Raw genomic sequence first — 26,391 nt, 5'->3', positions numbered from 1 at the left:
TCATTCGCTTAATTTCGTGCTAATTTTTTTTTTTCAATGATGAATATGCTGTAATAATTTCATTTTTTGTTAGCAACTCTGTCGACCTCAAAGTTTTTAATGGCCCAGCCCTAAATTTTATTACCCTGTAATTGTTCAAATGCTAAAACAAGAGCAGTTTCATACATCTGCAACTGCAGTGTCATCAACTCATACACACCAATCTCAATATCACTATTTACAGAGAATAAGACATGTGAACTTCCCTATATATATTTTTTTTTATTACATGTTTACAAATGTTTTTTGATATTATGCACAGTTTTGTTACAATTAAATACAATTTGAATATACAACTATAAGTTGCATGTGTATACAGTAAAACCTGATTAAACAGTCCCATTGGTGTCTGGATTTGACAGGTTGCACTGTAATATTAAAATGTACTCCTTGGTGAGCAGACCATCACCATAGCACTGTATCGAGACAATTCATGCAAGATTGACAATATAATTAGGATACAGAATGAGTAAAATACCTTTACTCGCAATGTGATGTGTATGGGGCTCTCATTTAGTTTCAGTAGGTAATTTGTTTCGTAAAAGTGTGTTATGATATACAGATATTAACAGTTAAACTGCACAAGTGACCTGGTTCGACCCTTGTGCAGGTTACCTAGCCCAACTCCTGCACATGTGACCTGGTCCTACCCCTGCACAGATGACCTCATTTGACCTGGTCTGACATCTGTACAGGTGATGAGATGACTGAAAATCGGTAATTATTTATAAAAAAACTTATATTCTTAAGGGCAAAATAAAAATAAAGCACAAATACTGGCCAATATGAATTATATTATACATTCATTCAAAGTAAAACACCATGTTACTGCATTATAGGCCTTATTTCCCCTATGTAAAACTTTAAAAAACAGGACAATTTGACATATAAATACTCTAGACCCCAAAATGCTAAAAAAAAATATTTTTTTAAAATTAGATATTGAACAGCATCATCAGTGATGGAAGTGATCCAAAAATGAAGCAATTTCAACTGCACTCATGGAAACACTGACATTTAAAAACTACTTGGCTTTCTGATTCTTGTTTGTGAGTGATAAATTTTAAGAAATATATATAGTTTGAACATAAATGGTTGGAGCATGTCAGAGATACATGTACAACTCTAGAAAAACATTCATTCAAACAAAATGTCCACCAGCCAGTTATTTTGAATTTGGGTTCAAAAACAAAATGACGAGCATCTAGACAGGACCAAGAATTTTCAGCTCAAAAATGGCCACCATTAGGCCATCTTGAATCAAATCACGAATAAAATGAACATACATATTTATCACAAGATAAATGATGTATGTGTGAAGTTTGAATTTGATTTGTCCAGACATGTCTAAGATATAGAGGGAGACTCATGGATACAAGCAGAGATTAATGCATGGACGGATACTAACCCACAAGTCTCCGTTTTTTGCTTGCATCCGAATGGGAACTAATAAAATAGTTTGAAATACAAACATGCCATCCCCACACAAAAAAAGTTGTTTTTAAAATAGAGAGGTTTATATTCATGGGTGATTATACAAATTGAGAAAAATTATAATTGTGGTGTGAAACCCGTATTCTCTGTAGTTGAAATTGGCCTTCATCTAGTTGTCATGTATTTTCAAGTAAAATTTTCATTGTATATTAAAAAAAAAAGATATTACAACAAAAGAAAAATAGTTTACGACAACAACTGAATGATGATGACGACGATAATAATGATGATGATGATAATGATGATGACAACAACGACGACGACGACGAAAACAACATACATTTTTGGTCCTATTCCCTCAATCTACAATAGTGAAAACTAAACTATTTTTCTTTCTTAATCTTATTAATTCTATCTTCAATAACTTTTTCTATGTTTGCCATTGGAAGTTCCACAGCCAAGAAAGCCAGTGCTGCAACACCATAGGACATCAAGGTGACTCCCAAAAATAGAAACACCTGAAAATAAAGAATAATTTGGAATGACTGTTTAATTGCTTACCATCTTTGCATTTTGGCATGGATTTAATTGGTTTTTTAACTAGTTTATAATTGTCTTTTTTTCACATTTGTCATGATTTTATGAAGCACCATAATGTCTTCATTTTGAATTTTGACAAACTCACTTGCGCATACATGTGCATTAACAAAATGGCCACCAGTTGGCCATTTTGAATCTAATCTGAAACACAAAATGAAGTCAAGGTGCCATAATGACTGACTGATGAATGTTCCAAGTTTGCACAAAATCAATATATAGTCGATCAATATTTTGATGATTTTTTTACATTAAAAAGACCACCATTTGAACATCTTGAATATGTGCATATGTGTGACATGAGGTATAATGTATGAAAAAAGTTGATTGGTCAGGCCATGTCAAAGATATAGTTTCAAAACAGCACTCAGTGAAACAAAATAGCCACCAGTATTAAGATGTTTTGAAAACTGATCTAAAAAAAAATGTGCATCAAGGTTCTAAAATGGCTGATACACCAAGTTTGAATAAAATCCATCTATACAGGACCAAGATCTGATCATGCTGAAGGGTATTTTATATGTAGGCTCCCTTTATATCAATAAATTTTATTAAAATTTCCTATATATAAGAGATAGTATCTTGACCTTTTCATCACCAGACTTTCTCACCCAAATTTGTCTGCACTTCTTTCTTATATTCTCCAATATTTCTGGAAATGAACCCTAATTTTGGAGCCAACAGACAAAATTTGAGTCAATTTTGGCCATTTTTGTCTCAATTATCCACAGGAAAGTGCAGACTATAAACTGGACTATTTTGTGAAATCGTGATGAAAAAAATGCAACTGGTGATGAAAAGGTTATTAAAGAAAATATATCTGATGGTAATTGTAAATCCAATCTAGCATATTTGATGTGAGTAGGGACAGAATCATGCATACAGGTGATTAATATGTAACAAGCACACTTATCTTACTTGTAATAAGTAACAAGCACACATATCTTACTTGTAATAAGTAACAAGCACACATATCTTACTTGTAATATGTAACAAGCACACATATCTTACTTGTAATATGTAACAAACACACATATCTTACTTGTAATATGTAACAAGCACACATATCTTACTTGTAATATGTACCAAGCACACTTATCTTACTTGGAATAAGTAACAAGCACACATATCTTACTTGTAATACGTAACAAGCACACATATCTTACTTGTAATATGTAACAAGCACACATATCTCACTTGTACCGGTAATATGTACAAGCACACATCTCTTACTTGTAATACGTAACAAGCACACATCTCTTGTAATACGTAACAAGCACACACATCTTACTTATAATATGTAACAAGCACACATATCTTACTTGTAATATGTAACAAGCACACATATCTTACTTGTAATATGTAACAAGCACACATATCTTACTTGTAATATGTACCAAGCACACACATCTTACTTGTAATATGTAACAAGCACACATATCTTACTTGTAATATGTACCAAGCACACACATCTTACTTGTAATATGTAACAAGCACACTTATTTTACTTGTAATACTTACAATAATATTGAAGGTGTAATGAAACGGTACAGCAAAGTTGAATACCAAAACATCCAGTACAATAGGATGGAATAAATATGCAGAATATGTAAGCCGACTGAGAGGAATCCAGAAAGGCCATGATAGAATGGTATTAGCCAGACCTGTGAGGAGTGATTATGACAAAAAAAATTAAAAAAAAAACATTGGAATATTTTTAAAGGACAGCACTTGTTGATAGGCTGGCTTACTACTATTCCGGTTTGAGTCTCTCGTTTACTACAAGTACCCACTTGGTGATAAACAACGCACAGAGCCCAGCCATGTATAAACAAGACACCAAAAGTATCAATAATCAGGGCAACAAAGAAAGCCGCGCGCCGGCGAGTCAAAACAAAGACACATCAACTCACTGGGTACGTGACTGCTATAATGTAACACTGATACAATGTGAAACATGTATATTTCGCCATACTCATTTTTTAACTTTTTGAAACAATGAACTTTGAAAGTACATGAAAAATTTGAACAGCACAACATTTTAAACGAGAACTAAAATATATAAAATATATGAATATTATTGTCTACTCCACGAAATCACAACATTGAACTACATGTATATCTTTACATTACTTCAAATCAGTTCAAATAAAGTTACTAGTAACACCTGATACGAATTATAATTATGAACACAATATAAAACTCCAAATAAATAAATATAAAAATGTTATATTACAAAGGTAACAAAGAACTGGACTCAGTATGGTGTTATTTATAGTGGCCGTGGTGGTGGTGGTGGTGGTTTCTCTGGAGGTGGTTCTTGTGGCAATGACTGAGCTTGGTCATTGGTAGAAAGAGGTAGTACGGCTGTACTAGTAGGAGCTTGCATTCTCGGTTGATGCAATAGTGTAGACGAGTTCTATCCACATTGATAGGGGTAGTATGGGTACAGGATCGATTGTGGGTAATATTGCATGGCTGGTGGCGACGACAAGGAAACATCGGGAGACATCGACGTACTTCATTGGTGTGTAATTATACCAGCAGGGGACGACGACTGCAGTCTGTATTTGGTTGGATTTTTTGCTATTAACATTTCAACGGGTGTGCTTTTTTGTACGTTTAGTCAATGCTACTGCATCGGTTACTTCAGTTAAATGGCGAGTTCCATTGTCAATTATGGTCTTGAACGACTTGTACGCAATTTCTAAGTTAGCTGGTAGTTTCCCTTTGTAGTTTTTATTCAGAATTCCGATGTCAGTCTGCAATTGTAAATTATAAAGTCGTCTGCCGGTTGCATCGACCATGTACTTAGTGGGATTAGAATCAATAAGATGTGACTATCTGAAACTGTTGTTCACTATTTCGTATGATTTCATTTTTACATAACATTCCTGTAGACTATCATATATTTCCTTTTACTCATCTTATTCATCATAACTCTTTCTTTTTCATATCTATGTATATTTTCATTGGCAATCGGTAGACGTACTTTTGTCTTACGTCTTTGGGTAGCGTAGTCCTGGTACTGATTTTTGGGTAGCGTTCCATAGTCCTGGTACTGATCTTTGGGTAGTGTTCCATAGTCCTGGTACTGATCTTTGGGTAGCGTTCCATAGTCCTGGTACTGATCTTTGGGTAGCGTTCCATAGTTCTGATACTGATCTTTGGGTAGCGTTCCATAGTCCTGGTACTGATCTTTGGGTAGCGTTCCATAGTCCTGGTACTGATCTTTGGGTAGCGCTCCATAGTCCTGGTACTGATCTTTGGGTAGCTTTCCATAGTCCTGGTACTGATCTTTGGGTAGCGTTCCATAGTCCTGGTACTGATCTTTGGGTAGCGTTCCATAGTCCTGGTACTGATCTTTGGGTAGCGTTCCATAGTCCTGGTACTGATCTTTGGGTAGTGTTCCATAGTCCTGGTACTGATCTTTGGGTAGTGTTCCATAGTCCTGGTACTGATCTTTGGGTAGCGTTCCATAGTTCTGGTACTGATCTTTGGGTAGCGTTCCATAGTCCTGGTACTGATCTTTGGGTAGCGTTCCATAGTCCTGGTACTGATCTTTGGGTAGCGTTCCATAGTCCTGGTACTGATCTTTGGGTAGTGTTCTATGGTCCTGGTACTGATCTTTGGGTAGCGTTCCATAGTCCTGGTACTGATCTTTGGGTAGCGTTCCATAGTCCTGGTACTGATCTCTAGATTTTTTTTGCAAGGACTGGCAATAGATGAATATTTCGACGATAATAATTGACTTTCACTTCCTGGAAACAAGCCACGTCGCGTATAAGTTTGATCACTCTTTATACTAGTATGGAACTACTCCATTTTTATTGTAAACGGTGACGTTCCATCTACGACACGGATATGAATCGTTGTCACATCAGACGTAGATGTACGGCGAGCAACCCTGAATTTGGTAACATCAATCCACAGTTCATCGGCATTGCGATAAGTGTCGAATACATTCCATGTGACCAATGTACCTTATTACCTGTCGTAGCTGCACTTAGAGGCCACAGCAACCCATCCCTATCAAGTCCCCGGATTTCACGTTGATTGGTCTACATCTCTCCTCACCATAGTAAGATTAATGAATGATGAGTTCAAGTTCGTCATCACAAGCGGTTTTGACAGCGCCATATTTCTAAACTAGTGCCTGTTCAATGTTTCGAAAACTCAACAAAAGGCCCCATATTACAGAGATATGCTCCGATGCAATTTAGAAGTTGTTGTAAAAAGTTGACCATTGGCACAGCCGAATGCCACGGTTTTTATGAATCACGTTGGACTTTTTCAGATGTGAACTTAACACGATAACACTGTTATGTAACACAAAACAATGATTGTACCAAATTTTACATCGCATTGGAATTCTGCATGTGTTACGGACACTGGTGAACTGAAATTTTGTCTATGAATTTAGGCAAATCTATAATACAGATATACTTCACTATATGCCTCCGCCATTTTGATATCAATGAGTATTCACTGAGCATGCAATTACCAGGAAAAATAAAAACTGAAATGATTGAATCATAGTGTGTTGTGTTCCCAGTTCCCGTCTAGTGTATTTCAATGTCTTGTCACGTTTACAGGGAGTAGAAGTGTTTTTTGTTTCGACTCGCCGGCGCGCGCCTTTCTCAATGTTGATACTTTTAATGACATAAACAAAACCCACTGGTCGCCGGGCATCGTTTATCACTAATTGCTTACTTGCGGTAAATGGGACACTCAAACCGGAATAGTAGTATTGAATGAAAATGTCATCAGGATACCATTAAAATTTATAAATAATTATGAAAATGAAGGAATGAATTTGATGTGTCGATAATATGGTACCTTAAGTTGAGACACAACATTTCAACCACACCATTATGATAGGAAGATGGTTATACCTAATATATATATATAAAGTAATTGTTCATTTTTTTTTTTACTTAATAAATTTAAGCATGATGGTTCTAATATTATCTATTCTTGATTTAAAATGTATCACTAAGTCTCATTAATAGTGATAAAAACAATTCATCAAATAACCTACCAGCCATTCCATAGTGGCAAGCAAACACTACCCAAGCTACTGAAATACTCCAAGCAAAACGGCTAAGTGATCCGTAGATGATTTCCTCTGCTGTGGATAATTCATATCCATGAGAAGTACGATACAGTCCATAGACAACAGACACAGCTATGGCAGTTGCTGCTACCCAACCCAAGATGGAAATTAACTGAAATATACAGGAAAGAATAAATGAACATGAACAGTACGGCATCTTTAGTGACCTTATAACATAAATTGGAGCTTTTTGATAAGTGAAGAGTAAGGCCAAACTTGGTTGGCATTTTATTGAAGGCTTTATAACACACTTACATTGAGCAATGTTGCAAAAAGGAAACTACTGAGATTGTTACTGAGCATGTATGCAGTGCATTGTGGGATAGTATTATATTACCAATTGTATAACAGGAAAATTATTACCAAACTTTGAACTCACTAAATTAAATGTCAATTTTTAAAACTGGATACTCAATGTCACCAATCATGCATCACCATGTGGTGTGAATGTATGAATAATCACTGATAAGATAGGGAGATAATAGTCACACATCAAGTAGGGGTTCCTAAGTAATGTTATACACTGATGAGATCAAAATCAAACAAAAAAATAAATAAATCTTACATTACGATTTCTGATCTGGATATTTTTGTTTCTCTGCATGAAGAATCCCAATGCCATACCAGTCAGATACGGCGCAATTCGACAATAAGGTTTGGTGTAAACGATGTCAAAAAAGTTTGGTTGATCACTATATAAAACCATAAAAGTGATAAATAACAAGTCCTTGTTAATGACATAGTCCCCGTTGGAATTAGGAGAAATGTTATTCATGCCAAAAATAAAGTAATATGCACCAAAAGCATAGCAAATAATTTAGAGTGAATAATTGATACTGACGACACCGGACGCCGGACAATCTTTCATATAATAAGCTCTGCTCGACAGCAAGGGTATACGCCAAGACATGACCTCAATTTCTTTATTGTATCAAAATTGGGGAGTGGGCATTTGCCCGGGCATGGGCGCTTATCCGGATAAATACGGTATTAGTATAGTCTAAAAGCAAGATGGCCACCATTCAGCCATCTTTGATCTGATTGTAAAAAATATTGTCATGGAAATGGAATCTAAAATGTACAATGCATGTACCGAATTTGAACAAAAAGTGACAAAGCATCATAAAACAAAATGGCTGACAAGCAGTCGGCCATCTTGGATTGAATCAGAAAACCACTGCACATGTGCACATGAACAGATTTGGTCCACAAGGTTCTGAAATATGACCCTGGATGGATGGATGGATGGACGGAGAGATGGAGGGATAAAAAACTGTTTTGAAAGTATAAGCTTTATATTTAATTACAATCACATGCATCTATCATTACATAATGCCACAATTACTCGATCACTTTATTCACCAAAATAAGCGATACCGTATTAGGCATTTCAAAAATTGTCTCTGCAGGTTTAATTTATTTCTCAACATTTGACTTTTCTTTTGTATAAAATAAAAATAGTAGTACTAGATCACCCCAATCCCTGTCTTAAAATAAACATATCATATGTACCAGACCAGTTTGTTGCTCAACATTGCTGGCCACAAATATGAGGTGAAATCTTTATTTTCACACCCACACTTTACCCACAGTATTTGACTGAAAATGTTTACTGAATCATTTTGCATGGTTACAAATAAAGTTGAAAAAAGATATTACTTACGTTGGAATTAGATTGACAGCACCACCAGTGAACAAAGCACCACTCAAGTCGAAGTATCCAATAAGAACACCAGTAACGATTACACTAGCTAGTAAAAACTGTGCCAACATGCCGATACCAAACCATGGTTTTCTATAAAAATTATGACATGATTGTGGGTAAACACTACTAACAGTAAATGTGATGTGAATATCTCATCCAGTGAGGTAAACACTACTAACAATAAATCTGACGTGAACATCTCATCCAGTGAGGTAGACACTACTAACAGTAAATCTGATGTGAACATCTCATCCAGTGAGATAAACACTACTAACAATAAATCTGATGTGAACATCTCATCCAGTGAGATAAACACTACTAACAGTAAATCTGATGTGAACATCTCATCCAGTGAGGTAGACACTACTAACAGTAAATCTGATGTGAACATCTCATCCAGTGAGGTAAACACTACTAACTGTAAATCTGATGTGAACATCTCATCCAGTGAGGTAAACACTACTAACAGTAAATCTGATGTGAACATCTCATCCAGTGAGGTAAACACTACTAACAGTAAATCTGATGTGAACATCTCATCCAGTGAGGTAAACACTACTAACTGTAAATCTGATGTGAACATCTCATCCAGTGAGGTAAACACTACTAACTGTAAATCTGATGTGAACATCTCATCCAGTGAGGTAAACACTACTAACAGTAAATCTGATGTGAACATCTCATCCAGTGAGGTAAACACTACTAACAGTAAATCTGATGTGCACATCTCATCCAGTGAGGTAAACACTACTAACTGTAAATCTGATGTGAACATCTCATCCAGTGAGGTAAACACTACTAACTGTAAATCTGATGTGAACATCTCATCCAGTGAGGTAAACACTACTAACAGTAAATCTGATATGAACATCTCATCCAGTGAGGTAAACACTACTAACAGTAAATCTGATGTGAACATCTCATCCAGTGAGCTAAACACTACTAACAGTAAATCTGATGTGAACATCTCATCCAGTGAGGTAAACACTACTAACAGTAAATCTGATGTGAACATCTCATCCAGCGAGGTAAACACTACTAACAGTAAATCTGATGTGCACATCTCATCCAGTCAGGTAAACACTACTAACAGTAAATCTGATGTGAACATCTCATCCAGTGAGGTAAACACTACTAACTGTAAATCTGATGTGAACATCTCATCCAGTGAGGTAAATCTGATGTAAACATCTCATCCAGTGAGGTAAACACTACTAACAGTAAATCTGATGTGAACATCTCATCCAGCGAGGTAAACGCTACTAACAGTAAATCTGATGTGAACATCTCATCCAGTGAGGTAAACACTACTAACTGTAAATCTGATGTGAACATCTCATCCAGTGAGGTAAACACTACTAACAGTAAATCTGATGTGCACATCTCATCCAGTGAGGTAAACACTACTAACAGTAATCTGTGAAGTAAACATCACAATGAATAAGAGAATACCTAAACCACTGAGCGATTCAATTGGAAAATAATACTAACTTGTACATTGGAAGGATGATGAGAGGACTAATCCAGTGAAACTGCATATCATTAGCAAGATACCATACCCATGGAATACACTGCAAATAGACAAAGTGTAGAAAAAAATACAATCTAATACAATATGATGCAATACGAAACAATACATTGCAATGACCGGCCGTATAGCCGATGTACAACCCTGAGTCACAGGCAAAAAAAGATAAGATCTATACGGAAAGTTGCAAAGTCCAAGATGACATCACATGCATGGATTATTCATATGGATATATCATTATATTTTTGTAATACGTCCTGTTTAAAAGTAAATATTTTGTGTTATTTTCACACTGATGTTGCTTGACCAAGTTTATGGTAGGATTTCATTGATTATACATGTATATTCATTTTATTCATAATAAATAAAGTGAGTTGATACTGGTCATGGTATCACAGCATCCTTTCCCTTACATTGTACATCGGCCACAGTAGCAACACATCCAACTTTATTACAACACTTTTACAACTGCTTTTTGTTTACAATCAGAAAGTAGTTCTGACAACATTTCCGACGTTCATACTAAGTTTGAATAAAATCAGCACATGCCTGCCTGAAAAACAGTTGATAACTTTTTCAAATTTGGTGATTTTATTGTTTTTTGATGAAAAAGGCCACCGGTTGGCTAAATTTTAGCAAAATCAAATAATAACTCAAAGAATCTTTTAACAAATTTTTTACAGAATCTAAGCCAAATCTGTAAAAACAACTCTGAGAACTGGCAGAACACTAGAAAAACAAAATGGCTAATTCAAATCAGATATTAAGTTTAAATGAAATCAGTCATGCCTGAGAAACGGATGATGACATATTCAAATAACGATTTTAGGTGTCTTTTGGGACAAAAATGGCTACCAGCTGATCAAAATGAGTGAAATAAAAAATATTTGACATTAATATGTATCCTGTTACAAAATCCATTCAGGAATTTCTGAGAAATGATGACCGATTGGAACTTAAAAACATCCCCAACCCCAAAGTCGCCATTTCGGACTATATTATTTGTATATTGGATTGCATTCAACCTTAAAACAAAATGAAAAATATTGTCTTACCCCTTGAATGTTATTAACTGGATAAAAATTATTAATATACAAAATATTAGTCCACCAGTAATCTTCACACATTTTTTTATTTGTTATGGAATACCAGACAGGCCCTTGACCCAGCCAGGGCTCAGCATACATATAAAATAACATGGTAAACATCAAGACTGGTGTCAACCTGGTTAAATACAAGAACAAATTATGATTAAAAAATTAAATTTATATTTGGATGTTATTTTCACCCTTACACTGCTAGATTTGGTGACAATAAAATTGTCCCATGGCACCATAAAATAGCACTTGTATGCGTGTTGAGGAACTTGTCCTAATAATTTTCAAAAATATCTATTTTCAGAACAATTCCATAGAGCGCAATTTTAAACAAAAATTACATTTTTTAACTCTTTTTAAAACCCAGATTTTTTAAAAAATTAAGGAAAACAAAACATACCCCATTATTAACAATATGTCAGCAGTCTATAATTTGAGTTATGGCATAATATTTCTTCCATGATAAAACATATGATAAAAGCACAGACTATAATATTGCCCAAAATAGCCACTATCCACTAAAATACAACCATGATTTTCTAGAAAATTAACCTGGTGACCCCTCAAATTTTTTTACTTCAATATTCTTATATTGCCCAGAAGTACAATTTATTGAAAAAGGAATCATTCTGGGTATTTAAAATCATGAATAGGCTTCTACCTTAATGCTTTTTGTATTTTTGACTATTCCATCATGCCATACATTGTGGCGTATTCAGGGTGTTGCACCATTTTTTTTTAATTGTCATAGTAGTTGCAATTAGTAGATCACAGTTGAACATATAATAATAATTTTTTTTTAGGAAAAAATTCTTGAACAATTGCATAGATGAGTGTGACCATTTCGCACTGTATGCAAGCTCGTGTGTGTATGTGTGTAACATCTTACCTCCAAAATCTATGAAAATAGTACTTAAACCATGGCAACTGACCATTTGTCTTATCCAATTCAAAGAAAACCAGATATCCAATGAGAAGGCCACTATTGAAAAAAATGTTAAACAATGCATGCATTGTTTCAGTCAAAATGAAAACAATTAGCAGTGTGTATAGAAATATTAAAATTAAATAACTGTACAGCAAACCGAGAAATGGTGGGAAATGGGATGACTCGTTTATATAAGTTTCAGCCTGTGCCAAAAAAGATGTCAATATAAAGTCAAGTATTTAACAATATAAAGTCAGCTATTCAACAATATAAAGTCAGGTATTTAACAATATAAAGTCAGGTATTCAAAAACATAGTCAGGTATTAACAATATAAAGTCAGATAATTAACAATATAAAGTCTGGTATTTAACAATATAAAGTCTAGTATTTAATGATATAAAGTCTGGTATTTAATGATATAAAGTCTGGTATTTAACCATATAAAGTGAGGTATTTAACAATATAAAGTCAGGTATTTAACAGTATAAAGTCTGGTATTTAACAATATAAAGTCTGGTATTTAACAATATAAAGTCAGGTATTCAACAATATAAAGTCAGGTAATTAGGAATATAAAATCACCTATTCAAAAATATAGTCAGGTATTAACAATATAAAGTCAGCTAATTAACAATATAAAGTCAGCTAATTAACAACATAAAGTCAGCTAATTAACAATATAAAGTCAGGTATTTAACAATATAAAGTCAGGTAGTAACAATATAAGTCAGGTATTAACAATATAAAGTCAGCTAATTAACAATATAAAGTCAGCTAATTAACAATATAAAGTCAGGTATTTAACAACATAAAGTCAGGTATTTAACAATATAAAGTCAGTTATTTAACAATATAAAATCACCTATTCAACAATATAAAGTCAGCTAATTAACAATATAAAGTCAGCTAATTAACAATATAAAGTCAGCTAATTAACAATATAAAGTCAGCTAATTAATAATATAAAGTCAGCTAATTAACAATATAAAGTCAGGTATTTAACAATATAAAATCACCTATTCAAAAATATAGTCAGGTATTAACAATATAAAGTCAGCTAATTAACAATATAAAGTCAGCAAATTAACAATATAAAGTCAGGTATTAACAATATAAAGTCAGCTAATTAACAATATAAAGTCAGGTATTTAACAATATAAAGTCAGTTATTTAAAAATATAAAGTCAGTTATTTAACAATATAAAATCACCTATTCAACAATATAAAGTCAGCTAATTAACAATATAAAGTCAGGTATTTAACAATATAAAGTCAGCTAAATAACAATATAAAGTCAGGTATTTAACAATATAAAGTCTGGTATTTAACAATATAAAGTCAGCTGTTTAACAATATAAAGTCAGGTATTTAACAATATAAAATCAGCTATATAACAATATAAAGTCAGGTATTTAACAATATAAAGTCAGCTATTTAACAATATCAAATCACCTATTCAAAAATACAGTCAGGTATTAACAATATAAAGCCAGCTAATTAACAATATAAAGTCAGGTATTAACAATATAAAGTCAGCTAATTAACAATATAAATTCAGGTATTTAACAATATAAAGTCAGGTATTTAACAATATAAAGTCAGCTATTTAACAAATAAAGTCAGTTATTTAACAAATAAAGTCAGTTATTTAACAATATAAAGTCAGTTATTTAACAATATAAAGTCTGGTATTTAACAATATCAAATCACCTATTCAAAAATACAGTCAGGTATTAACAATATAAAGCCAGCTAATTAACAATATAAAGTCAGGTATTAACAATATAAAGTCAGCTAATTAATAATATAAAGTCAGCTAATTAACAATATAAAGTCAGGTATTTAACAATATAAAATCACCTATTCAAAAATACAGTCAGGTATTAACAATATAAAGCCAGCTAATTAACAATATAAAGTCAGGTATTAACAATATAAAGTCAGCTAATTAATAATATAAAGTCAGCTAATTAACAATATAAAGTCAGGTATTTAACAATATAAAATCACCTATTCAAAAATATAGTCAGGTATTAACAATATAAAGTGAGCTAATTAACAATATAAAGTCAGGTATTTAACAATATAAAGTCAGGTATTTAACAATATAATGTCAGGTATTTAACAATATAAAGTCAGGTATTTAACAATATAAAGTCAGCTATTTAACAATATAAAGTCAGTTATTTAACGATATAAAGTCAGTTATTTAACGATATAAAGTCAGTTATTTAACAATATAAAGTCAGCTATTTAACAATATAAAGTCAGCTATTTAACAATATAAAGTCAGTTATTTAACAAATAAAGTCAGTTATTTAACAATATAAAGTCAGTTATTTAACAATATAAAGTCAGTTATTTAACGATATAAAGTCAGTTATTTAACGATATAAAGTCAGTTATTTAACAATATAAAGTCAGCTATTTAACAATATAAAGTCAGTTATTTAACAATATAAAGTCAGCTATTTAACAATATAAAGTCAGCTATTTAACAATATAGTCAGTTATTTAACAATTTAAAGTCAGGTATTTAACAATATAAAGTCAGGTATTTAACAATATAAAGTCAGCTATTTAACAATATAAAGTCAGTTATTTAACAATATAAAATCAGTTATTTAACAATATAAAATCAGTTATTTAACAATATAAAGTCAGGTATTTAACAATATAAAGTCAGGTATTTAACAATATAAAGTCAGGTATTTAACAATATAAAGTCAGTTATTCAACAATATAAAGTCAGCTATTTAACAATATAAAGTCAGCTATTCAACAATATAAAGTCAGTTTTTTAATAATATAAAGTCAGTTATTTAACAATATAAAGTCAGTTATTTAACAATTTAAAGTCAGGTATTTAACAATATAAAGTCAGTTATTTAACAATATAAAGTCAGGTATTTAACAATATAAAGTCAGCTACTGTGGAATACTTTATTTTCGCTGGAATTAATTTTCGCTGAAAAGGCTTTTTGGGCGTTTTGTGTGGAATTTATTTTCACTGACTTTTGATGAGTTTAATGTGAAATATAGAAAGAAAGTATATTCGCTGGATTTTATTTTCACGGAAACATCCCTTCAGCGAAAATAGCGAAAATAAATTCCAAGCGAAAATAAAGTATTCTACAGTATTTAACAATATAAAATCACCTATTCAACAATATATAGTCAGCTCTTTAACAATATAAAGTCACCTATTTAACAATACAAGCAGCCTATCGGCTGAGATAGCTCCGCTGTTAGCAATGCACATTTCAATTAAAGAACTGAAGACATCATTAGAAAATGAACAATGTGTATAGTATCAAAGCAATCGGGCTTGCGGTTTTTAACAAGAAGTCGAAAATATCACTTTTTACCAAAAATGACAAATATATTCACCAAAATTAGAGAATTGAAGATATCATCACAAAATGAACAAATCTGAGAGAGGTCCACATGTAGTACCTATATATGTAGTATCAAAGCAATTGGACATGCTGTTTTTAACAAGAAGTCAAAAATATCACTTTTTACCAAAAATGACAAAAATATTCACCAAAATTAGAGAACTGAAGATATCAACATGAAATGAACAAACCTAAGAGAGGTCTACCCATTCAGGCATTCAAGAAGAAGTCGAAAAAGTAAAACATTGACACGGACGACGACGACGACGGACAATCACTCATATGATAAGCCCCGCTCGACAAAGTCGACAGCGGAGCTAATAAAGTCAGGTATATAACAATATAAATTCTGGTCTTTAACAGTATAAAGTCAGGTATTTAACAATATAAAGTCTAACCTGAGAAAAAAGAATGTATCCACAGAGTATGTACCATTGACAATGACTTGGAATGTAAATAGCTTCAGATAACCAAACAAAGTCACAAAGTTATCTGTAAATAAAAAAACATAAAATTTAATGTTGTCATGCTACATGTATTATAATGATAAAACAGTTACATTACATGTTCCATAAATACATTGTTGAATGCATGACACAAAGACTGGCATTATAATGACAAAAAACACAAAGTCACTGTTTCCAGGGAAACAAGTGCAGGTACATTCACTCGTACATGTACCCCCCAAATTTAATTTGCATTTTGTTTGATGGAATCTGTCATTTAGCAAAATATGAAGAATCTGTGAAGTTTTTAAAGTTCTCTTATGTTCACATATCAGCTACATGCATCAGTAGTGAAAAATTAGATAAGATAAATGCAGTCCACTGTTACATTGCAAGATAATTGGAAAGCACATTTACATTTCAAGATAAATGCAGCACACAGTTTCATTTATGTGTTTCCTTTCCACCTACTCATCTAGCTGGACCTTCTTATATGCAAAGTTGATATCAGGACACATATGCATTCAGGACAGTAAACGATAAGAATTAGTGGCGTGTACTTAACTTGAAGGATTGCATGGTTAGTTGACATGTAATATCCAAAGGCTATTTATTGTGAGAAAACAGCAGGGTTTATCCGACTATCATGCCACTGGTTACCCACTCTCTGGTTTTGGTGCTGATATTTTTCTCATTAATGAAAATCATTGCAACAGCAAGAAGAATAATTTTCGTTACTGATCGAGGCAACTATCATTTGATGCAACTGTCATCCATTGTTCCAAAAATTAGCATATTCAGATTATCAGTGTGCTATATTTATCAGCCAATCAACATCAAGATCACTAACTGACTGTGGAGGTAAAATGTTGGCAGTAACCAAGATGTCTATAGAGAAAGGGTAACTAGGTATATGAAAATGGCCAGCTGGGTACCAATGCAGGCTAGTAATACCATGAAGACTCACCAACTATCATGGGAACAGCGGGCCACAGAAATGAATGGCCGAGTATAACCCACAGCATGCTAATCACTCTTATACCATGTATACATCTTATTGCCTTCTCGCTCTGGTGTGAATTCAGCAATGTCTGTAGATTTCGATTCAAAGCAAAACAGAGAAAGAATTCTACCAGTATTTCTAGATAAATAAAAAATAAATAAAAAGAGTTTATACAGCCAACAAAGGTTAACCAAGATGAAAAAGGGTGGGGTGTCAAAAAAAAGTGGGGGGGGTAGAATATTGGGGGGTGACATTTCAGACTAAACTATATATTGAAACTTGGTAGTACCGGTAGCAAGCTACATAGTACAAAGTTGGCCTTATGTTAAAGTGTCTGTGAAATGCCCACCCACATGTTTCCCATTTTGCCCCACTGAAATTAACAGTTATTTATTTTTGTTGTTGAAAATGATTACTTGTATCTAAGTAAATTTGAGATATTTCTAAAGCTGTAGCCACGCCAACCTATCCTGAAACTGTAGACTGTTTCCAGATTTCTGACTCTTGCCAACGTTAATGCGCCATCAAATGTCAAAATTTTAGAGGAAGCCATACTCTTGGGCCATAATTTTATAAGACTGCGTCATTCAACATACTTTTAAGCGATATACATTTTCTTTTTGAGAGAGAGAGAGAGTTTTTTAAAGAAATAGATTCCCATGTTCACCGAGGCAGATTTCAAAAGAGAGAGATGTCGAGTAAGTGTTTCAAAAGATTTGACTTTTTTACGATCCTGAATATCTCTTTATAGTGACCATTTAGTTTGTGTTATGTAAAAAGTAGCAATAATTTTGATAGTGATGCGAAAAAACGAAGTGCCGGACAAACAGGAAATTATGCAGCACTTGCACACTGCTAATTGTTTTCATTTTCGCAGACTAAAAGTTTCAGAATTGTTCGGTATTGTTGAATGTTGAATTCACACTTCTGTTACCTTTACTTGCAGCTTGATCTGCGTAATAATTTATGGAGTAAGAATCCGGGCTTGGGATGTCAATGGGTTTTGACCAAGTAAATTTTTAATATGATGTCATAATTATGACAATCGCGCTAACTAATTCAGCCGTCATAATCGATTTTGACAAACTCGGAGATGAACGACATAGGCGACGAGTTCTGTGGAAATAGAAGTCAACACTTTGACTGACTACCATATAAGTAATTGTACAGTTCTGACCAATCCAATTGTAGTTCTTTCTAACTTCTTACCAACATAAATGTTGTCCAATGCAGTGGTCCAGCGACACTAGTGTACTAGTACTAAAGTGTACTACGAGTAGTGTACAAACGAGCGCTGGTGACGATCACTGTGACCAGCTACGCCAGAAAGGACATATTTTGCATCTAACTCAACCCTATGCGACAAACTTGATAGTATGTGTTCATTATGGTCCATTCTTCCTCGACGAACAAGTACATAAGTGGCAATTTAGTCAAAGATGAGAAAACTGTACAAGGAATGTGCCTAATATACACATATCGGAAATGCAAGCTGCCACGCAAATTCCCCTTCTGACATCACAAGGGGAATTTCTGTATGCAAATGAGAAGCCTTGTTTTAAAATGCACAAAAATAAAATTGCCCAGGACTAAGTTTGAAACGCATTTTTTCACTTTAAAAAAATTAATATATTATTGATACCAATGAATGATTTTAGGGGAGAAAATAGCAGCCATTTCACAGGCATTTTAATGTAGCATTGTTAGGATTCACTTGAAATTGTCAAAATAACCAGTGATAAGCAATAATTCAACAATTTTATACCTGACATTATAGCAACAAGAAGCATGTTTTCTCTGATCGAGGTTTATGTATGAATGCAGAAACGGCTTAAATGGTTACAGATGTGTTTGTTTGCCATTGAAATACTTGCAAAAGTAGCAATAAATGTAGGACATACATATAGTAAACAAATGAGAAAAAGTTTTCAAGATAAATTATAATATACTCAAGAATATGTACTCGTGTCTTTCTTGAGAATTAAGTTCATGTTCAATTTTAGATTATATGAAAATTTCTGCTAATACGGCAACTCTTCCAAGGGGGATTTGGATTGTATCATGATCCAAATCCTATTTTAAACCTATAAATGTTCCGTTGTGTTTAGTGCTGAGCTCCTTTGTTAAGTACTACAGCAAATATTCTTTCTAGTGTCCAGAGAGGGATCAGCCAACATGACAAGGAAAATGTGAAAACTCGGTGGATTATTTACGTTATCACATGTAATCTAGGTTTTGAGGAATGCAGAGTCAAAAAAGTACACTAAAATGAAACAAAAAACATGCACAAGAAACATACGTATGCAAAATTTGATTTTCCAGTACTTAATCTATTTTTAAATCCATTTTTAACACCTTGGCTACTCTATTGACATTGGCTGTCATTATATTGATTATATTGATTGATTTTATTGATTTAGCTCTTGAGCTGACTGATGACAGACATATGCTGAGTTAACACAACAGCTTTTTATCAGAGCCTTATGGAAGCCAGCAAAAATTACTGTGTATACGTGTTTGACTCAAGCCAACTTGAACCAAGTATGGCTCCAATAAACCCTCAGGGTTGAGCTCCATTAGGTTTGGGTCTCGAGAAAGCTCTGACGATGTTAACGCATTGAGCTGAAATCACACATATGTATACCTATATCGTCCCACCAATGACTACTACATGTATGTTAATTTCCACACTGTGCGGGCAGCTGTAGATGATCGAATGGAAGCACTAATGATTGTAAAAATAAGAGCTGCTCGACAGCGACATTGGGCAATAAGTATTCTCTACATCATTGCTTGTCTTCTTGTTGTTTTTCACATAGAGTACATTCTGCATTGACCTTCTCTGTTGCTCTGACATGCATGGTGCCATGTAAAGAAACAACAACACAAGCATTACACTAGAATCATTTCCAGCTACATTGTTTTCATACTATTTGAGTGATTGTTCTGTTCAGCTCTGAACGAACTTGATTGAACTCTGGCAGATCTCACAGCATGGCTGTGTAAATGCATTGGAGAAAATCTCCTGTTAATCAGTGGGAGGAGCAGTAGTTTGGCTCCAATACAATGTTGTTGTGTAAACATAGCAAAACAAAACGTGAGCAGAATTTCCAAAACGCACACGTTTCATACAGGATTAAAATGAAGAAAAAAAGTTGCAAGCATAAATTTTTATACCAGTATAATTTTTAACAGACAACTATCGGTAAGTTATTTGACAGTACACATACAAGACTGAACACGCATTTTACAGAACACGTACCTGACCATTTGCACTGTAATTGAATAGAATTGGTTTCTTTGACAATGGCTACATCAGGAGTGCTTGAAGGCAACAGAGGAGAATCTTCCCTGACATTCTCATCATACGAGTAGGTTGCTTTGGTTGCATGTAAGCTGGAAAGTGGCTCTGTATAATCTCTTTTTAAAAATTCATCTAAACCCCATCCAAATACCATCAACAAACACAGAATTACACAGATTGATCTGGGAAATAAAACAGTAAATTTGTGAAATTTAATGACTTGTTTGTGACTGAAGTATGAAAGACTATTCTAAAAAAATAAAACATCTGAGGCCAGACAAAACAAAATTTGTTGTTCATCAATCCAGGTTGCACCTGTCAGATCATATATTGTTATTTATTTATTTTTTTTGATTTTTGCTAAAAAAAATACTTGACTGTTTCCAGAGCTGCAAGATTCGCACAAACTGTAAGACTTCAAGTTCATAGCCCTGGTTCACTGGCGATCATTGTCAGTTTAAATGTTTCCAATAACTGTAGTAAAGTTTCTGTGTACATGATTCAATAGACATTCATAATCAGTATAAACGTTTAAAATTGTTGTCAGAAAAAATTCCAAAAGGCCAAAAAAAAAAATTCAACTTGCTGGCCTGATGTTTTCACACACAAAAATAACTCTGATGAACAAGAGTTTTTTATGTCTGGTCTGACGAAAATTTCTCATAATTACATAATGGTTGTTTCATAACCTTACATAAAGATGTAGAACCCAGTGCTATAAGGTTTCGGTGGATCCTTTGCACAGTGGACAGACGACTGCGAGACTTGTAGCCACTGAATATCAAGTATTTCTGTGTAGATAAAATACAATAATAAGGCTGTACTGAATTGTATGAGAAGGAAAATATTTACATATGTGTTACAATGTATACAAAACTTACAGTTAATAAAATAAACAAGTTGTTACAATAATCACATCAATAGATGTGTATGTAGTGTATGGACTATGGTTCAAAACTAAAAACAAGGCCAGCTTCCTTGGTGCAAGATCTATCCACCAACTTTTATAAAATGTGAGAATGTTTAAGTTATATCTCAAATGGAAGATGGTTTAATGAAATACAAGAGTGACTACAGTGAATTTCATAAAGACATGAATGTTTTTTTCATATACCATGAAATATTTTTATGAATGTATTATAAGAAGTAAATGCCAATTCTGAAGAAAAGCTGCAAAGACTCATGGGTAATTGGTGTTACCAAGTGGCAAACGTATGCTTTGGTAAATGTTTTATAAATAATTTCTAAATCTTAATACAATAAACATTCGTGCTTTTATGTAATGCACTGTAGCAATAAAATACTATTAATACCATTTACGATTTCTTGAATGGAATACGCTATATCAGCTTCGGTGCATTCTTCAATCGTACATAGACCCCAGCGTATCGGCATTGGTATAGCCATATCCTGAAATCACAAATGGATGCATTGTTGAATATGGAACATTATTTTTTTTGCTGAAACAAATTTTGACAGAATTAAGTACTGCATATGTAACAGTGATGTTTTGTGTTTTGAGAACAACTACAATTGAAAAGTGAGGATACATACTTTTTGAATTGGAACACTTTCTGAATTATATTTTGTTATTAAGATTGTTTTGTTCATTGAATGCATGCATGAATGAATGAATGAATGAATGAATGAATGAATGAATGAATGAATGAATGAGTTTTTAAGTGGGAGAGTTGCAATTCAAATACAATAAGTCACATGTACCTGCTATATTGATTTTTTGACCCCATCATACGCAGAAGCAGAACAGAGCAAATGACTGATTTGCAGTGCTGTCATACAATAGAATGAAGGAACACTGAAGAAGCCACTTGAAGCCAGAATAAAAAAGTCAAACATATATGTGTTTTTGACGTTTGTCTGTTCTTACATGCAGCAACCTATGCTGCACATGTTAGGATTATTACGTCTTTATGTTCAAGTGAGGGATTCTACGCTGTTTTTGTTTTTTTTATACCTGATAGCCCAACAAACTGAAACTATGATTCAATTTAAAAATGCAAATTAGCTTATTAGATATGCTGAGAATTCGCATCGTCATGATTTGAGCTTACGCTACTGCAATGACAATTTTAACATGTTATGATACATTAGCAAAAGATAACTTACGGTTGTATTCGTCTGTACAACAGTGATATCCACCAAACAATACTGCATTCCAGCGATATCCCTACACAGCTCAAATGATCCTAGCCATGCCAAGTTACCACCAAGAAATCCACTACCAGGTTTACCACATGCATCAATCACTGCAAAACAAAAGAACAAGCTTTCTTTTCATTCATATACTGTAAAATACTTTATTTTAGCTGGATTTAATATTCGCTGAATAGACTTTTTTGGTGTTTTTTATGGAATTTATTTTTACTGAATTTTGACAAGTTTAATGTAAAATATAAGAAAAAAGGTATATTTGCTGCATTTTATTTTCAAATTTATTCCAAGTGAAAATAAAGTATTCCACAGTATAATACAGTTCCTATTAGCCTATCTAATAATATTAGAAAGTTTTCAAATAATGTTGTTGTACACTGGTTGGATTCAACTGACATTGAAATTTATTAATATTTATAAATATATTTTTTTTTTTTACCAACGGCAATTTAAATTCTCTAGCTATGATATATCCATCACTCAACACCCGCCCCACACACAAGAGTTGTCAAATGGGAGAACTTGACCTTGCATAATTCATGAAAACCTTGGATTGAAACTTGTCGTGTAAATTAAATGATTTGATTTTGAGCTTAACTTTGCTGTTCAATTTTGGAATATCTATCTTTCTGAGGGGAATATGCTGTTGATACCCTTACTTCATCAAAACTGACCATCATAAAATGTGGACAGCACATTTATCAAGCATGGAAATACTCTTAAAATACTTTTGTTGAATCCAGCACCATGTTTTGACAAAACTTTCAACAATGCTTTAACTTTAATTTGACCTGTTTTCACGTTTGATTTCGTGCATGATGTGGGAACTCGCAGCGAATGGAAAATTGGTCTTTTGTCAGACTGTTCACAGAATGTACTGGTGAATAGTGAACCATAGAACTGAATGATGAATAGGCAGCAGTTTGACAGAGGTCATACAATGCATATGTCCAAGAAGCCTTGAAGGAACATTTAACCATTTATAGGCCATCCACTTGTTAACGTTTTGTCTGCATATACATAAGCATTGTTCACTGCTGTTGTTATTAAATATACATAATAATAATAATATTTTGCAAATATGCAAATCCACTTTGGGATATTGATTTGAATGAACAATAAAGTGTAAATAAATAGAAATGTATGTGTTCCTGTTAATAAGACAACTTACAACCAATAATATCACAACAGATCATGCACTAGTGATGATCAGTGAGCAAAATTTTTTGTTATCAGATATTCGCTTGCTAGTTGGAAAAAAATGTAAACAAATAATGTCACAGTGCAACCGTCTGTTCTGGGCCAGCTCCGACGAGTAGGGGCACCAGATCATGTGATTGGACCTCCAGGGACCACCTAAATGAGCATTAATAAAGTTCTGTCTTAAGTTATTTGTTTGTCCACAGTCCTAGGTTTGTCCTATTTTTATGTTCGATTTAACGCATAACGCGGGATCTCGCTGTGAACAGAAACTGGTCTATGTCTGTTTACGCAATCGCACATTTCAAAGCACTAACTTCGTTCCGTGACGCTATTGATTTGAACTGCGTTTGAATAACGCGCACGGACGGAATGGGTGGCTTTCAAGCGTTCGCGAGTCGCGAGAGTTCGCTTCTCGTGGTATCTTCATCTCATATCACCGTACATGGTTACATACATGTATCGTATAAATCCTTGGTAATTTAAACTACACAATGATCGATTCACGTACCTGCTGGAATCTTACTAGATTCATTGAAAAGCACTCTATTTAGTCCGTTTAAGCATTTTTGCGTGGTGTTATACGGTTTGGGCTGGTACACATCTGCCATCATTTGCTGCTGCCCGATTGCCAAAACTGTATCGGGCGTCAATCCCTCGACCGTCATTATTAAACACATCACCACCAAGACGGTGAGGAGGCGAGTCTTCATATTATTCATGTTACACCGTGACCAACATTGGTTCGTATATGAAATACCTCGACGATTCGACCCCAGGCGACTTGGCTCGCATGTACGTTTAGTGATATGCAAAAAACTGCTGACAAATACCTCGACAAAAGACAGTGAGTATTGTCACGTCTTGACGAAATGATTTGGGGTCATCGACTCCGTGTGCGAACTTTCTTTTTCAAGGGCATGCGGTCACATGATCAGGAACGTGATGTGTTTTCTCGGCAGTTCAATGCAAAGTACTTGATGATGTCATGAAGCGCCGGCGTTACAACATCATTTTCTGTTAAACATTAAACAGTGTTACCATTGTGCTCTATGAAATGTCGAATTCGTATTTTGTACAAACTCCCGGGGGCTACTTCCATAGAAGTGCAATACGGGTATGTGCCGCCCGACTGGGGTGTCATTTAACGTTATTTTGTTTAGAAGTGGGTAGCCATTTATCAATGGTTTGGTTTAGAAATGTGTAGCATTTATTTACTTTTTCACAGATCCTTATATTGAAAGCCAAATACTGGAAAAGGCTAAATAAAATGCATTGCCCGGATGCGCTCACTGGTTGCGAAAGTTGTGAGCTGGGTGTTTTTTTTTCGCTGAAAACACTTGTGTTTAGAAGTGGGTATATAAATAGAAAAAAAAAATGGTTTAGAAGTGTGAGTATGGTTTTCGAGAGGTGCGCTTCACACCCTTACCCACTTAATGTGGAAGTAGCCCCCCCCCCCCAAGTACAAACTGTTTGACAGTCCTTAACACGGACACTTGAAACAGGAATAATATTTAAAGGGCAGTGGTCGTCGCGCCGCGCATGTGCGACATGTGTGTTGATAAACAATACAATACGATCTTCTAATGAAATCACGAGTACGAGTATTGACCTGGGCGCGACTTGCACTAATTACCGCCGGTGACTCCTTCGATACTTTCTAATTACCTAAAAAAATATTTAATTAAAGCTTGCAATAGATTTCGCTGGGTATCAAAAAAGGACCGACTAAAACAAAATGATATTCATTTTCCACAGAAGCTTCGTGACTAAGTAAACATAGGCAGTCACCCCTGTCCACTTTGAATTTACGGCCACTCTCAATCCAAAGCCAATGTGATGAGCATCTTAAATATGAACATATTCTTTAACGCAAAATAAACATTTTTTGGTTTCTAAATTGACTTTTAACTCCTGATACGAAGATAATTTGTCAGTAAGTGCCAACTTTTCTTTGCCACTCGGTAAATACTAATAAAATAGTTTTTAACTCGAAAATCGTTCGCATTTAGTATTTCTTGCTTTTCATGTACATCTGTAAGATCACAACGGTGACAAGTTTTTTTTACCTGACAAACCCATTCTGGTTTGGACCTAACCGCCAACATTGTATTTAGTAAAGCATTTGGAACATTACAAGAAACACCAAACAAGCGGCTGCAGTGGGCTGGAAACTGAATTTGTGCTAAACAATGATATTCGTCAAATCCCCATATTTCTGCACAATAAGTTAAAACCGATAAAATCATTGTATTGAATATTTTGATATATGTAAATATATAAAAGGAAACTATCTAAGCCAGGAGAGGCAATGTTTCGGCTGCTTTGACCATAACAATGTACATGAAAAAACACTCCCAAATATTAATAAAACACCCCACTGTTACACTTTCATCGTTGCACATCCATTTTCCAGCCATTT

At 33.9% G+C, this 26,391-nt stretch overlaps 1 protein-coding gene across 1 annotated transcript; it reads right to left on the bottom strand.

The window, feature by feature from the left end:
- Positions 1-1,534: 1,534 nt before the first annotated feature.
- On the bottom strand, positions 1,535-24,870 carry LOC100371459 (nose resistant to fluoxetine protein 6-like). Its single transcript, XM_085500109.1, has 15 exons — positions 24,481-24,870; positions 22,725-22,864; positions 21,911-22,007; positions 21,292-21,388; positions 20,556-20,779; positions 17,258-17,431; positions 16,243-16,336; positions 12,406-12,498; positions 11,475-11,643; positions 10,383-10,462; positions 8,850-8,981; positions 7,752-7,878; positions 7,112-7,298; positions 3,592-3,734; positions 1,535-1,991 (listed from the first exon to the last, which is right to left on the bottom strand). Exons 1-15 carry the CDS (start codon positions 24,689-24,691, stop codon positions 1,857-1,859), a joined length of 2,103 nt encoding a protein of 700 aa, XP_085356235.1. The 5' UTR covers positions 24,692-24,870; the 3' UTR covers positions 1,535-1,856.
- Between the last annotated feature and the right edge of the window lie 1,521 nt (positions 24,871-26,391).

This window comes from Saccoglossus kowalevskii, chromosome 6 (assembly GCF_978046115.1).
Source record: "Saccoglossus kowalevskii chromosome 6, keSacKowa6.1, whole genome shotgun sequence".
NCBI lineage: Eukaryota > Metazoa > Hemichordata > Enteropneusta > Harrimaniidae > Saccoglossus > Saccoglossus kowalevskii.
The sequence above is the reverse complement of the archived record's forward strand: the minus strand, read 5'-3'. Positions and strand labels throughout refer to the sequence as shown.